Source organism: Camelina sativa, chromosome 6 (assembly GCF_000633955.1).
Source record: "Camelina sativa cultivar DH55 chromosome 6, Cs, whole genome shotgun sequence".
NCBI lineage: Eukaryota > Viridiplantae > Streptophyta > Magnoliopsida > Brassicales > Brassicaceae > Camelina > Camelina sativa.
Genome location: NC_025690.1, coordinates 18,834,709 through 18,848,242, shown reverse-complemented (window position 1 = coordinate 18,848,242; position 13,534 = coordinate 18,834,709). Strand labels below are relative to the sequence as shown.

The 13,534-nt window shown below is 36.6% G+C and overlaps 1 protein-coding gene across 3 annotated transcripts; it reads left to right on the top strand.

Moving 5' to 3' along the window:
* On the top strand, positions 7 to 12,585 carry LOC104792224 (187-kDa microtubule-associated protein AIR9-like). 3 transcript variants are annotated; one of them, XM_010518319.2, is made up of 38 exons: positions 7 to 222; positions 778 to 1,589; positions 1,702 to 1,773; positions 1,961 to 2,026; positions 2,115 to 2,186; positions 2,274 to 2,339; positions 2,466 to 2,528; positions 2,619 to 2,684; positions 2,976 to 3,075; positions 3,379 to 3,480; positions 3,768 to 4,000; positions 4,079 to 4,193; positions 4,281 to 4,401; positions 4,525 to 4,700; positions 5,060 to 5,195; positions 5,382 to 5,482; positions 5,591 to 5,638; positions 5,907 to 6,091; positions 6,170 to 6,287; positions 6,928 to 7,055; positions 7,257 to 7,428; positions 7,703 to 7,821; positions 8,038 to 8,206; positions 8,319 to 8,403; positions 8,484 to 8,557; positions 8,652 to 8,771; positions 8,926 to 9,121; positions 9,211 to 9,332; positions 9,573 to 9,777; positions 10,068 to 10,141; positions 10,244 to 10,382; positions 10,690 to 10,871; positions 10,959 to 11,114; positions 11,277 to 11,408; positions 11,599 to 11,657; positions 11,786 to 11,818; positions 11,906 to 12,037; positions 12,122 to 12,585. In XM_010518319.2, the coding sequence occupies exons 2-38, from the start codon at positions 837 to 839 to the stop codon at positions 12,296 to 12,298; spliced, it is 5,067 nt and encodes a 1,688-aa protein (XP_010516621.1). In that variant the 5' UTR covers positions 7 to 222; positions 778 to 836; the 3' UTR covers positions 12,299 to 12,585. The 3 variants fall into 3 exon arrangements, with proteins under 3 accessions (XP_010516621.1, XP_010516623.1, XP_010516622.1); XM_010518321.2 differs by having other exon boundaries at positions 834 to 1,589; positions 12,122 to 12,300; XM_010518320.2 differs by lacking the exon at positions 7 to 222 and adding an exon at positions 419 to 638 and having other exon boundaries at positions 12,122 to 12,300.

Genomic DNA, 13,534 nt, shown 5'->3' with positions numbered 1-13,534 from the left:
CAAAAAAAAAAAAAAAAAAGCTAACAACAAATGAAATAATCTCTAGTTTCGATTCTCTGCTTCAACTGGATCTACATTTTATCTGTTCCCGCCGTGTTTGCTCTGTTTTAAAAACGTTCCCGACGGCCGGAATCGTCGCCGGGATTCTCGCCTGAGTTGTTGCGGAACGGTTATAATGGGTTTCTGATTTTACTGCTAACTCTTGACTTCTTTTTTAGTTCTGTAAGTTTTTTTTTTCTCCCTCTTATTCGATTTTTTTTTTTTTTTTTAATAATTAACTTTCTGTAGTTTCTTCTACTGTTCTCAATTTCTCATCACAAAAATGTTTCAATTTTTGTTTTTTTTTTTTTCAATTTAGAAATGTTGCTTTTTTTTTATGGATTGGTTTGTTCACGAAAAATGACTAAAAAATTTGTAGAAGGTAACCGACAGTGTTGTAGCTGAAAGAAGCCAGAAACTGTAACGTTTGTCTTTGTTCTTGAATGGAGACAATCTACTAAGAGTCCTCTGTACTTAATTTTATTTAATAAATAATAATCCTGTGCTGCTACGAGAGAGAGAGAGAGGACCCAATAAAGTAAGAGAGTAATTGTATTCATCCATCCGCGTGCGTTTGATTCCACAACAACAATGTCAATGTGCGTGGGCCATTTGGTCATTTGAATGTCTCTTTTATCAATTAAGTTTTGAGAGATTTTGGTGTTATGAATAAAGTTTTCTTTATTTGTTTATAATGATTTGATTGATCATGCAGCAGTCTCTTCTTCATTTTTCCAGGTTTTTCTTTTGTTTTTGCTATTTTAAGTTTGGATTGATTTCACAAACACTCTCAGTCAATGGAGGAAGTAGCAGCTAAGGCTGAGGAAGAAACTGTTGAAACAACTCTAAAGGACCATGCAGCAACTACTGCTAATGGAAGCAAAAGTCCGGAGATTGTTTCTGCAGTGTCAAGTCGACCTGCTGCTGCTGCTACTAAAAAGAAACCAGTCATCATTAGTTCGAATTTGATCAAGCCAACCGCGTCTTCTTCTCTTAGGGTCTCGGGTTCTACGCCTGTCACAATCAGGAGAAATAGCACTGGAGGAGTAACTGTTGGTGCATCTAAGGTTTTGCCTAAACAAGTGAATACTACTACTACTGCCTCACGTGGTGATCTTGTAAGGCGGTCACTTCCAGATTTGAGGAGGAGCTCTGCGTCTACCCTTTCTGCCAAGACTGTATCTACTCGGAGTTCAACAAAGTCTACTGGGTTTAGTTTAAGTAAGCCAGAGTCTCCTTCTAGACCAGCCATGAGTGTCTCTGTGTCTTCAAAAAGAGCTCCATCTTCATCGCTTGACAGTAGTGGCAGCAGGACCACTAGTGGAAGAGCAAATTCTACACTTACAAGTGGGAGGACAGTTTCTAGAAATTCTTCTCCCTCAGCTGGAACATCGCCTTCTGTTTCTGGCGGTATAAGATCAAAGACACTGTCAACTCCTCTAGACCGGAGTTCCAACTTCTCTGGACGTAAGAAAACAGCAACTCCTGATAGCCGCGATTCACGGCTCATCATTCTTCCCAAGGTGGAGGTTAAAGCTGGCGATGATATGGTATGAATTCACTTTCCTCTTTGTACTTGCTAGATTTTCATACAAACAGCTTCTTTAATCCTTCCTTTCTTTTGTGTGGTTATTGATTAATGGATGTCTGTAATTGTTTAAGAGATTGGATCTCAGAGGTCACAGGATTCGCAGTTTAACCTCTGGTGGGCTACACTTGTCGCCAAACTTAGAGGTAAACGCTTTGCTGCAGTGATGTTCATGTAGATATGCCAATCTTGGATTTGAATACAAGTAGGGAGTTGTAGTTATTTATATTCCACATGGCAGAACTTGAATTTTCTTAGTGAGTTCCTGATATTAGAAGTTTGTACATCATTCAATCAACTTATTTTATTTTACTCGAATTTGTTTCTTACCAGTTTGTCTATCTTAGAGACAATCTTCTATCTGCGCTGGAAGGTATTGAGATATTGAATCGAGTCAAGGTCAGTAAATTCGTTTCCTCAGGGTTCTCGGTTTTCAACAAATATATGCTCACACCAGCTGTGATCTGGTTTCGTATGTTAATCTCAGGTTCTCGATTTGAGTTTTAATGATTTCAACGGGCCTGGATTTGAACCACTTGAGAATTGCAAAATGCTGCAGGTTTCTTTTTTTTTTCCCATTCTGTCCTTGGTTCTTCCCTTCACGAGTGATATCTGATGAGAATTTCTATCTTATATTACTTGGCAGCAACTTTATCTTGCTGGAAATCAGATAACTTCACTTGCTAGTCTTCCTCAACTTCCTAACCTAGAGGTGAGCATCATAGCCTCTTGTTCCAATTATGTGCCAAATGATTGCTATCAAGTTTTATTTCTCATATCTCTCTCGTAGATTACCCCTGACTTTTTCCGACTATTACCTTTCTTGTTCCCATGCTAGTTTCTCTCGGTTGCTCAAAATAAATTAAAATCACTTGCCATGGCAAGCCAGCCCCGGCTTCAGGTACATTTTCTGTTTTAGAATTGAGGTTGTGTACAGTACATTATTTGGAATCATAGTTTTTAGATATCTCATAAAGATATTTTTTCTCAGGTACTAGCAGCAAGTAAGAACAAGATAACAACTCTGAAGGACTTCCCATATCTACCAGTTCTTGAGGTTCAATCTTTATGTTCCCAAATATATATTTTGCTTCTCCCATTTTCTTAATTTGGCTGATTAGTTGGCCGCATGCACTGCTTTTTTAGTAACACATCAATGGCACACAATACCTAGTATAAAAGATTGAAAAACCATCATTTTCTCCTCTGAACCAATGGTTCAGTTTGAGTACTGATTTTTTGGATAACGGAATTTGACCCTTTTAATACAGAAATGGCGTTCCATTTATTCAATTCAAAATACAAAAAATGTAGTTTGTAATATTATTTTGTGTGTTTCCCTTTACAGCATCTGCGAGTTGAGGAAAATCCATTGCTGAAGATTTCTCATTTGGAAGCGGCATCTATACTACTCATAGGTCCTACCTTGAAGAAATTCAATGACCGAGGTACTCTTTTGTAGACCTCGTAGAACTAAGTGCTGTAGTTTACTTTTGGCTGATTGGTTCATTAGAAAGATGATTAGCATATCTAAATTTTCACTCATCATATGGACTTCCAAGTAATTATTATTCTGACGGTGAAGTCTAGCCAATAGCATTTAAGAAAAGGTAGGAGCTGTTGCGACGTTACATCTAGGAATGAAGTGAATTACTAATACATTAGAAGTATTCAGAAGCTCTTTCTTGGGATGTACCTAGGCTTTTATCTAAGTCACTGTGGTCCATGATAAGCTTAAATTTTTTCTGTAGATCTCTCTCGTGAGGAAGTGGCAATTGCAAAGCGTTATCCTCCACAAACAGCCCTCTGCCTCAGAGAAGGTTGGGAGTTCTGCAAGTCTGATCTGGCAGGAGGTATAAAATCACTTCTCACATCTCAGAATTTCATAGTCTTTCATTGTGGCTTGATGTTCCTCTACCTTGATTTTTGTTCGTTACCAATGGTCACACTTGGATGGTTGGTTTAAATAAATCGGCATTCTCATTTCTTCCATTGTTTACGAGGTTTCTTAAATAAGGTGTTTGTTTCTATTTACGTAATTGCTAGTTGATTTTATGTGCCACTGACTCAACTCCCAAGTTCCATATTTGTATCTAATAACTTTTTTAATAATTATATTTATACAACTTCTTGTGAACAGAGTCGACATTCCGCTTCTTAGTTGAGAGGTGGAAGGACACATTACCTTCTGGTTATCTTGTTAAAGAAGCATATGTTGACCGGCCTTCCGAAGAAGCTCCCTGTCAATGTCACTTTGGTCTTGTTCAGGAAAGTCCTACTGCTACAGATCACGAATTAGCCCTGAAATTTCAATGGTTTGCCGCGGACAGATCTCTTTCTAATTTCGTTCCTATTCTTGATGCAACCAAGGAGGTAATTTACCTTGTCATACTTTCTTTTTTATGTGTGTTTAAAGTATCTGTTTCTTATTCTTTTTCTAATTTACAATAGGTCTATTGGCCAAAACGTGGAGACATTGGTAAAATTCTAAAGATAGAATGTACTCCTGTTATGGGAGAGACTGAATATCCATCCATATTTGCCATATCTTCACCAGTTCAGCGAGGTATTCTTCTTTAGTTATACAATAGGCCATATGGACGTTTTCCATCAACTGGTGTCCTCTAGAATTTAACATTGAAGTGCTGTGCAGGAAAGGGAATACCAAAAGTTGTGAACCTTGAACTACACGGGGAACTAGTTGAGGGAAATATTATCAAGGGTCAAGCAGTGGTCGCATGGTGTGGTGGGACACCCGGAAAGTGTATTACCAGGTTGATCATGTTTACTGCTTTCTTTTTTTGTTGTATCCAGCTTCTAGTTTTGTGTATTCCAATTTCTTGAAAAAATTATGATTAGTAACCATATAGGTGTGATTTCTTTTCATGTTTAACCAGTTGGCTGAGGAGAAAGTGGAACGGGAGCCCTGTGGTGATCGATGGAGCTGAAGATGTGGAATATAGGTTATCTTTAGACGATGTGGGATCAAGTATGGTTTTCATGTACACACCAGTGACAGAAGGAGGCGCAAGAGGAGAGCCTCAGTACAAGTACACAGAGTTTGTAAAAGCAGGTGGAAGAAAAAGCTTCTACATAGATAGTGTCTTTTTCCTTTGTCACAACCTTCGCATAATATGTGTTGCTTTGCTTTCATCTTGTTGACTAACGGTTAAAGGTCTCTAGGGTTGCATCATTGCTGAATTCTTCACCGTAGTCCGTAGCTATTTCTGCATGCAATAATCTTATTTATCTATGGATTAGGGTATATTCCAGCCTTACTGTTTCCAGATTGATTCACTTGCATGCTAAAACTGATGTAGTATAGTGGTTGTTATTTGTATATTTCATTAATTGTCATCTTTTAAATGACTAATGCCACAGTCTTTTAAATTTCCTGGATCTGAGGGTACTAACTTTAAATCCTGGTGGCAGCTCCTCCATCTGTAAGTAATGTTCGAATTACTGGAGATGCTGTTGAAGGCTGCGTTCTAAAGGGGATTGGAGATTATTTTGGTGGCAAGGAAGGTCCTAGCAAGTTCGAATGGTTGCGAAAGAACAAGGAAACAGGGTAACTATGCATGTAGATATTTATTTTTTGCCCATCAGTTTCAAATATGAATGTCTGAATGTGTTCACTACAGTATGTCGACTTCATTTATCATTGTTCTTGATAATTTTTTGCTTAAAGCATTCTACAAGTTCCTATGCCAGTTTCAAAATTGTACCACTCTTGCTAAGGTAGGTTTTATTACAGAGAACTCTTGTTGATATCGGCTGGAACATCTGAGTATACATTGACACAGGAAGATGTTGGCACACATGTCACTTTTGTGTACATACCTGCAAATTTTGAGGGTTTGTTTTCTTTCCGTTTCTTTTCCCTCAGGTTCTTACTTAGAGAAAAGCCTCAAATTATAGAGGGTTAGGCCGTAGAGAATTCTGACGTATTCTAGAATATTTCAGGGCTAGAGGGGAAATCTGTGTCAACTTTATCCACTGTTGTCAAGCCAGGTAGATTTCTTTTTTTATGGATGAAGATGTTTCCCAAGGATACTGATTCATTTCGCTTGGATTCTTCTTGCTTTAACAATTGACTGTTGTGAACTAGCGTCTATTAGTGCTCGTTATTGGGCATGAAATGTGCTATATGTTGGTGATAGCGCTGATAATTTGTTATTATAATTCATTCATTAGAACTGCCTGTTCGGATTGTCTGGACTGTTTCTCATCCTTTTTCGCTCATTTTGTTTTTTTTTGTTTTTTTTTACTGAAACTACAGCACCCCCAAAAGTAACGGATGCTAGGATAGTTGGTGACTTGAGGGAGAATAGTAAGGTCACTGTAACAGGTACTGTTACTGGAGGAACTGAAGGTTCAAGCAAAGTGCAATGGTTCAAATCAAGTTGTTCTATCCTGGAAGGAGGCAATTCTCTTGAAGAATTGAGCACATCAAAAGTGGCAAAGGTAGGCTAATGCATAATACTCATCAGAAAAGTTTTGTAAGACATTTTTTAATGTTCCATCTCAACGTTTTTTCCTCAGTCATTTCGTATACCCTTGGGGGCAGTGGGCTATTACATAGTTGCGAAGTATACTCCAATGACATCTGATGGTGAATGCGGTGAATCAGTATATGTACTATCTGAAAGAGCAGTTGAGAGTAAGTTAAATCATATAAATATATTTACTCTTGCATCTACATTCTTTGATGTGGCGTATCTTATAAACCCGAAAAAGTTCTACTTCTCGTGGTCCTACGATATATCCATATTCTTCCTGGCATGCTAAAAGATGTTCTGAATGCTCTCCTTGTTTTGGGTATTTTGTGTTGTGGTTTTTGCTGTAATCTTCTTTTTGTTACGTACACATATTTCCTTTTGATTTCATTACTGTGCAGTAAGTTGATAAGCATGAGAAAAGGTTGTAGAATCAATGGAAGTCAAATGAGCTGTGAAAGGGGATAACTGTACAATAGACATCTCCCAGAAAAATTGTCTCAATTTGCTGTGTGGAATATTTTTATTGGTTACTATCATTGAGTTTGAGTTTATTAGATTGTTGATTTATTTTTATTCACGAGTGATGACTATATTTTACTCTTGCCGCATTCAATTCATACATTTATCCCAGTTCCTGAATGATTTTCTCTCGACATTTAATCATACCTATCTAGTTCCAACTATTGACCTGCTCTGGTTTTGTCTTTAGGTGATCAATTTTATTGTCTTTGATTTGGAATGGCCATGTTTTTGTACCTATACTGATTCAGTGCTAATTATTTTGATTTTAACAACTGGCAGCCCTTCCCCCTAGCTTAAATTTCTTGTCAATTACCGGAGACAATATCGAGGGTGGAATATTGACAGCATCATATGGATACATAGGAGGGCATGAAGGTGAAAGCAAATACGAATGGCATTATCATAAGGTATGTTCTTCTTGTTCTTCTATGCATGGTATCGTGTTTNTTTTTTTTTTTTTTTTTTTTTTTTAGATGAAACTATAATTCAAGAAAGAAAAGAAAAAACTATATTTGAAGTAAATTATTAGTTGTTAAAATTTTTTTGACTGTGGGCTTCAGCCTTCAGGAAACTTGATCGCATCTGATTGCTCACTCCTTCGAACGCAGGCTGAAAATGATCTCCCGGGTACATTGATACCTAAAGCCTCGGGGCTTCTTCAGTATACGACTACTAAAGAAGCTATTGGTAAATTCATTTCATTTCAATGTATTCCTGTAAGGGATGACGGTATTGTGGGTGAGGCAAGAACTTGCATGTGCCAGGAACGTGTTCGACCAGGTAATGCATTGTCTTGTTGTTTCCATGTTATAAGATGATCATGGAAAAACTAGTTTAGTAAACTTTTCGAATGCGAGTAGAGTATGATCTAGATGCGTAAATCCTACAAATAACTAAATACTGAGAATCACAGATTATGTAGAGTAAACATGCAACCAACATAAACATGAATTCTTTTTTATCCTTTATCTTCCTACTAATATTTCACTGTTTATTGCACAGCAACTTTAGCCATAAAATTTTGCTTATTCTATGTGGTTTTGCTGGTCATTAGGAAATCCAAGAGCGGTATCTCTTCATGTTGTTGGAACTACTGTTGAAGGAACAACGCTATCTGCAGAAAGAGAATATTGGGGTGGTGAAGAAGGAGCATCAGTTTTCCGGTGGTTCCGGGTATTAAACTTCAAATTTACCAAATTTTCAAAATTATGATATTGAGAAGACTGGTCTTATTTTTTGGTAGGTTTCTATATGCATCTCATAGACCTATGTGTATTATTTCAATATTTGAGAACACAAAAGCAACACTTTTGTTCCTTTTATTGTTGATAAATCTGCATGGAATTGGAATGCCTTCAGTTGTTTTGAAAGATATGAATTTTCTTGCAGACTAATTCAGATGGTACTCCATGCGAAATAAGGAGTGCTACTACTTCTTCTTATCTGCTGTCAGTAGATGATATTGGTTTCTTCATTTCGGTTTCTTATGAACCCGTGAGAAATGACTGGGCTCGTGGACCCACGGTTATTTCTGAACTAGCTGGACCAATTGTAGCTGGTATAATTCTCTCTTCCCTTTTTCCAAGCTTCGCAGTATCTAAAGTGGTACTAATTTCCATGAACGAGCAGTGTAAGTAAGATATTTTATCTTTTAATTGATTTCTCTGCAGGCCATCCAAATTGTCAGTCACTAGAGTTTCTTGGATCAATGATTGAAGGGCAACGCTTGAGCTTTGTTGCTTCATATACTGGAGGGTACACTTTATAAAGTTGCTTGAGATTTATTTGATTGGTAGATGGAAAACTCTGCAACTAAATTGACATTTGCAACGCAGGATAAAGGGAAACTGCTATCTTCAATGGGTTAGGGTGAAAAGTAATGGTGTTAAGGAAATATTGAGTAGTGATGGTAAGTTTTTATCCATTTTATACCTTTCTGTTCAGATTCCTTGCTGTCCCCTTAAAAAATCTGCTTCAGATTAATCATTATGATCCCTGAACAGAGTTTTTGGATTTGTCACTGGATGATGTCGGGGAAAGCATTGAACTTATCTACGCTCCTGTCCGTGAAGATGGAATAGAAGGGAGTCCAAGGAGTATCAGGTCTGATGGCATTGCTCCAGGTGAGCTGTCTTTCCAGAGTTGAAAGAATGTCAATCCCGTACTTAGTTTCTGCAGAATGTCCATTTAAGCTAAAGAATACCCTGTATCTTGAGTTTATACACTAGTTTCTAAATTTACTTATCTTGGATCCTTCAATTTTTCCTTTGTAAACAGCAAATCCTTTGGGGTTGGAGCTTTTAGTTCCTGACTGCTGTGAGAAACAAGAGATTGTGCCTCGTAAAACTTACTTTGGGGGTCATGAAGGTGTTGGCGAGTACATCTGGTATAGAACTAAGGTCAAGTTGCATGGATCTGCACTCACGGAAATATCCTATGCCGGTGAAGAGGTTGTTGCTTGTTGTAGAACGCTGTAAGAGCCATAAATTTCCCAACAGCATTCAAATTCTCTTTCATAGTTTGTGTGTTTCGATAAGTATGAATGATCTGTTTCTCGTGCAGAAAATATACTCCATCACTTGAAGATGTGGGGGCTTATCTAGTCTTGTACTGGATTCCTACTCGCGTAGATGGGAGAAGTGGAAAGCCAGTTGTTTCAATAACAAACTCTTCTGTTGCCCCAGGTGCAGATACTGTCACTTTTTGTTATCATTCCTATTTTTCCCCTAATCAGATAGAATATTTTAGTTACCAATACCTGAATATTCGTTGTCAACAACAATCTAGTTTGTTATGCAATTATTACTTTCATGATATAAGCTTTTCCTTAAGTACCAACTTTCATTTTTGCCAATCTTTTTATTCCATAGAGCTGATCCGTAAAAATATATGTTTCTGACGGAATAAAGTGAATGGTGTTGCAGCTGATCCAGAGGTATCTAATGTTCGTGTGAAGAAACTCTTTTCGGATGCTTATTCTGGAGAAGGAGAGTACTTTGGTGGCCATGAAGGTGCAAGTGTATTCAGTTGGTACAGAGATAATAATGGAACCGTTGATCTTATCGATGGGGCTAACTCCAAAACGTATGAGGTGACTGAGTCAGACTATAATTGCCGGATTTTGTTCGGGTATGTTTCTAAGCCATTTCTTCTTGCAGCTTTGATTATTACTTCAGATGGCTGTTTTGATTTACACTTTTGAATGATTTAGTTTCATCTTCCATTCGTGAAAGAAACTGTGTTAACGTGTCTGAACCCTTAAATTTTTCAAAATAACTGGCAATGGTAATAATGGAACCAATTCGTAGATTTTAATTTCTCTTGTTTTCGAAGTACTGATAGTGATCCCTAGCTCCATGATCGTTTTTGAATTTTGTATGCGAACTTGAATCTCAGTACTTTTTCAACTTATTTTGCAGGTACACACCAGTTCGTTCAGATTCTGTTGTGGGAGAGCTAAAGATGTCTGAGCCAACTGAAATTATCCTCCCAGGTTTTCATTTTGTTGTTGTGTTATGTTTTCCTTCTTTGTTTCCAGTTTTCTTTGTGGGTTCTCTTTGCAACACAATGTTAACACTCTTGATCACAAATACAGAGGTTCCAAAAGTAGAAATGCTTGCTTTCACTGGAAAGGCTGTACAGGGTGACGTCCTCACAGCCGTCCAAGTGATCCCAAAGACTGAAATTCAACAACTTGTTTGGAGCAAGTACAAAAGAGATATTCAATACGAATGGTATATTGCTCTCAGCTGACCTTTAATCCCTGGCTAAATATTTGCATGAGACATTTTGAGATTTACTGGTACTATTGATATTTTTAGATTCAGGGTAACATGTTTCAGATTTTGGCTTGATGCCAATTGTATAGAAAACGTTGTTTTCATGTGTTGAACTTTGTATCTGATATCCTTGGCCAATTTGCTTTCTTTTTTTGGCAACTTGCTTTTCAACTATAATTAGCTTAAAAAAAAATAAATGATGCCTGAAAAATCTTCTCAGAAATTGTTTATGATTTATTCTCACATAACAAGGGTTGTGCAGGTTCCGCTCACTGGAATCAGGGGATAAGATATCGTATGAGGCTCTCTCTTCAGATATTTCGTGTTCATACAAGGTGCAGTTTGAGGATATTGGCAGATGTCTTAAATGTGAATGTGTTGTACATGATGTGTTTGGTAGGTCTAGTGAACTAGCATATGCCGAGACTGATCCAATAGCACCAGGTTTGTATGCATTCCAGTTACCATTGCATCTTGTTTACCAATATCTCTGACAAGGTTAAGATGTGACCAACTTACTGTCTACTTCAGGTTTTCCTAGGATAGAGAAGCTAGAGATTGAAGGACAAGGATTTCATACTAACTTATATGCTGTTCGAGGCAATTATTTTGGTGGTACAGAGGGAAAGAGTAAAATCCAATGGCTTAGATCAATGGTTGGAAGCCCTGATCTCATCTCAATTCCAGGTAGACAAAACTGGATCACATTGTTATTTCCTTCATGAATACTAGTATTGCTAGCATTTCTTGTAAGAGTCTCAATTCATGGATCTCATGTATCAAAGTACCTGGAAAACAGTTTCAACCATTTTCATGCAGGGATTTGATTCATTTCGTTTAATTTTGTAGGTGAGACAGGAAGGATGTATGAAGCTAATGTAGATGATGTTGGATACAGACTGGTCGTTGTATATACACCCATACGTGAAGATGGTGTCGAAGGCCATCCAGTTTCTGCATCTACAGAGCCTGTTGCTGTTGGTAAGTTCTTCCATAATCATAATCATCATTGTCATGAATATTCTCGTCGTTGTTTGTTGTTATGTGAATGTACTAACTATAGTCACCATGTCTTTAAATATGACCTTAACTTTGCATACGTGAGGATCGCTGTTGCATCTTCCACCTTTTTTTTGTTTCAATGGTATTCACGGTAATGATGAATTTGCAGAACTTGATCTTTATAAGGAAGTGAAGCAGAAATTAGAAACTGGGGTAGTGAAGTTTGAGGTAAGATTAACTCTGTTTTGGTTTTTTGGCTTCACTTTCCTTTATGTTCTTTATTTTGTTATAGCAAGATATGATAAAATTTATTTTCCTAATTTATTCGTTTCCTTCTTATGATCTTTTGGAATCAGGTGTTGTGCGACAAGGACCCTTATCCAAAAAAGGTATGTAGTTCATAATTTAGAGTGTTACAGTTGATTCTTTGTTCATCTAATTGGGATTTCTAAAAGGGTGAAACGGTAATGATATAGATTTTGGGAGAGGGAAATCTCGAAAGACGAATGCTTGAAATGAACAGGAAGAGAATAAAGGTTGTGAAACCAGGTTCAAAGACGTCTTTTGCAACTACTGAAGCTCGTGGAAGCTATGTTCCTCCTTTCCATGTAAGTGTTTCTGATTGTGACCACATTCACTGTTAAGTCTTCAAAAAATTGTCTTAAAAAATATATCATTTTGCATCAAAACAGGTAGAGACATTTCGTAATGATCAGAGAAGGCTAAGGATTGTTGTGGATAGTGAAAATGAAGTAGACATGGTCGTACATTCGCGCCATCTCCGTGATGTTATAGTGCTTGTCATTCGCGGCTTTGCTCAGCGATTCAACAGCACTTCACTCAATTCTCTACTCAAGATCGATACTTGAAGTGATATATAAAAGAGTGATTGCAAGTTTCTTTCTGTGTGCCATTCGAAATCTCATACCCTTTGCTGATAGAATTGTCTCTCTGTTTTGGTGCTTTCATCGTTCCAATATGTTGTGGTATAACCGTATTGGTAAAGAGAGTATTTGCCTTGGAAAGTCAAAGCTGCATTTTGTACCAAACAGGTTTTAAAATCAAATTTTAATCAGGTTTTTGAAGTACTATTACAAACCCAACTTCACCTGAATTGCATATACAGTACTCATTTTTTTAAGTTTGTTTTTTTTTTAAATGTTTTGTTTGTTCTTGTTAAAGACTAAAAAATATTGACTGTAAATGCATACATCATTTGTCTTGATCTATCATACAAATTACGTTTATTGAATTGATCTCTCATATCTCAGAGAGGCACACAGACATTGGCTTGGACTCAAACTGAATCTTTATTAATTTATTTTTGATAACTCTTAACGCTTTTTACATTTGTTGAAAAGATTTAAGTGGATATATACACATCTCTCGTGTAATCTTGTCACCTCTGTCCCCTTTTCCTTTCTTTTTCTCTAACTTTTCCTTGTAAGATAATTTACAACTCCAAACCTTTTAGGATAACAAAAGCTCTCTCATTCATTCGTCTTTCTTTTACTCTCTTTTCTATGTGAACAGGCTTTAAAAAAAACATGGGAGCACAAACAAAACAATACTACTTAGTTAAGATTAGAAAAAAAAACCAAGAAGGAATACAATATGTTAAAGGCATGTTAGGCTCAAAAGAGTTTCTTCTTGTGTAAGTTAGTTCGCTGTAATCGTGTTAAGAGTTAAGACAATACTAACTTAATCTTTGCCTTTGATCATGTTTGGTCGCTTTAAAGGATATTCTTTCTTTTCCTTTTTTATGACTTTGGTCGGATAAATTATTGCTATCGTGTTATGGCGTTTAAAAAAAAAAAAACTAATAAGTTTCTCTTTTTTGTTTGTCACAATGAATTGCAATTTCTTTTAGATTCAAACTTTAAAAATCTTCTATGAATTTCTTTAAATTTTTTGTTTGTCACACCAGTTTCTTTTTTGTTCTCCATTCTCTCCCTTAATTTATAGAGGACTGGTAAAAAAGAAAAAATTCTTTCAATTTTTGGTAGTTGCCTCCTCCATATAAATTTTAAAATTTTCCTTGAATTTTTTTTTTAATTCCTTGAATTTCTTTTTTTTTAAACAAACAAGGAAAATATTAAATATTA

Excerpts from the sequence above, each read along its gene's own strand:
- LOC104792224 (XM_010518319.2), top strand. The coding sequence starts at position 837 with ATGGAGGAAGTAGCAGCTAAGGCTGAGGAAGAAACTGTTGAAACAACT. Across the intron at positions 5,639-5,906 it reads ATCCACTGTTGTCAAGCCAG|CACCCCCAAAAGTAACGGAT; the intron begins GTAGATTTCTTT and ends CTGAAACTACAG. Across the intron at positions 11,115-11,276 it reads TGATCTCATCTCAATTCCAG|GTGAGACAGGAAGGATGTAT; the intron begins GTAGACAAAACT and ends TTAATTTTGTAG.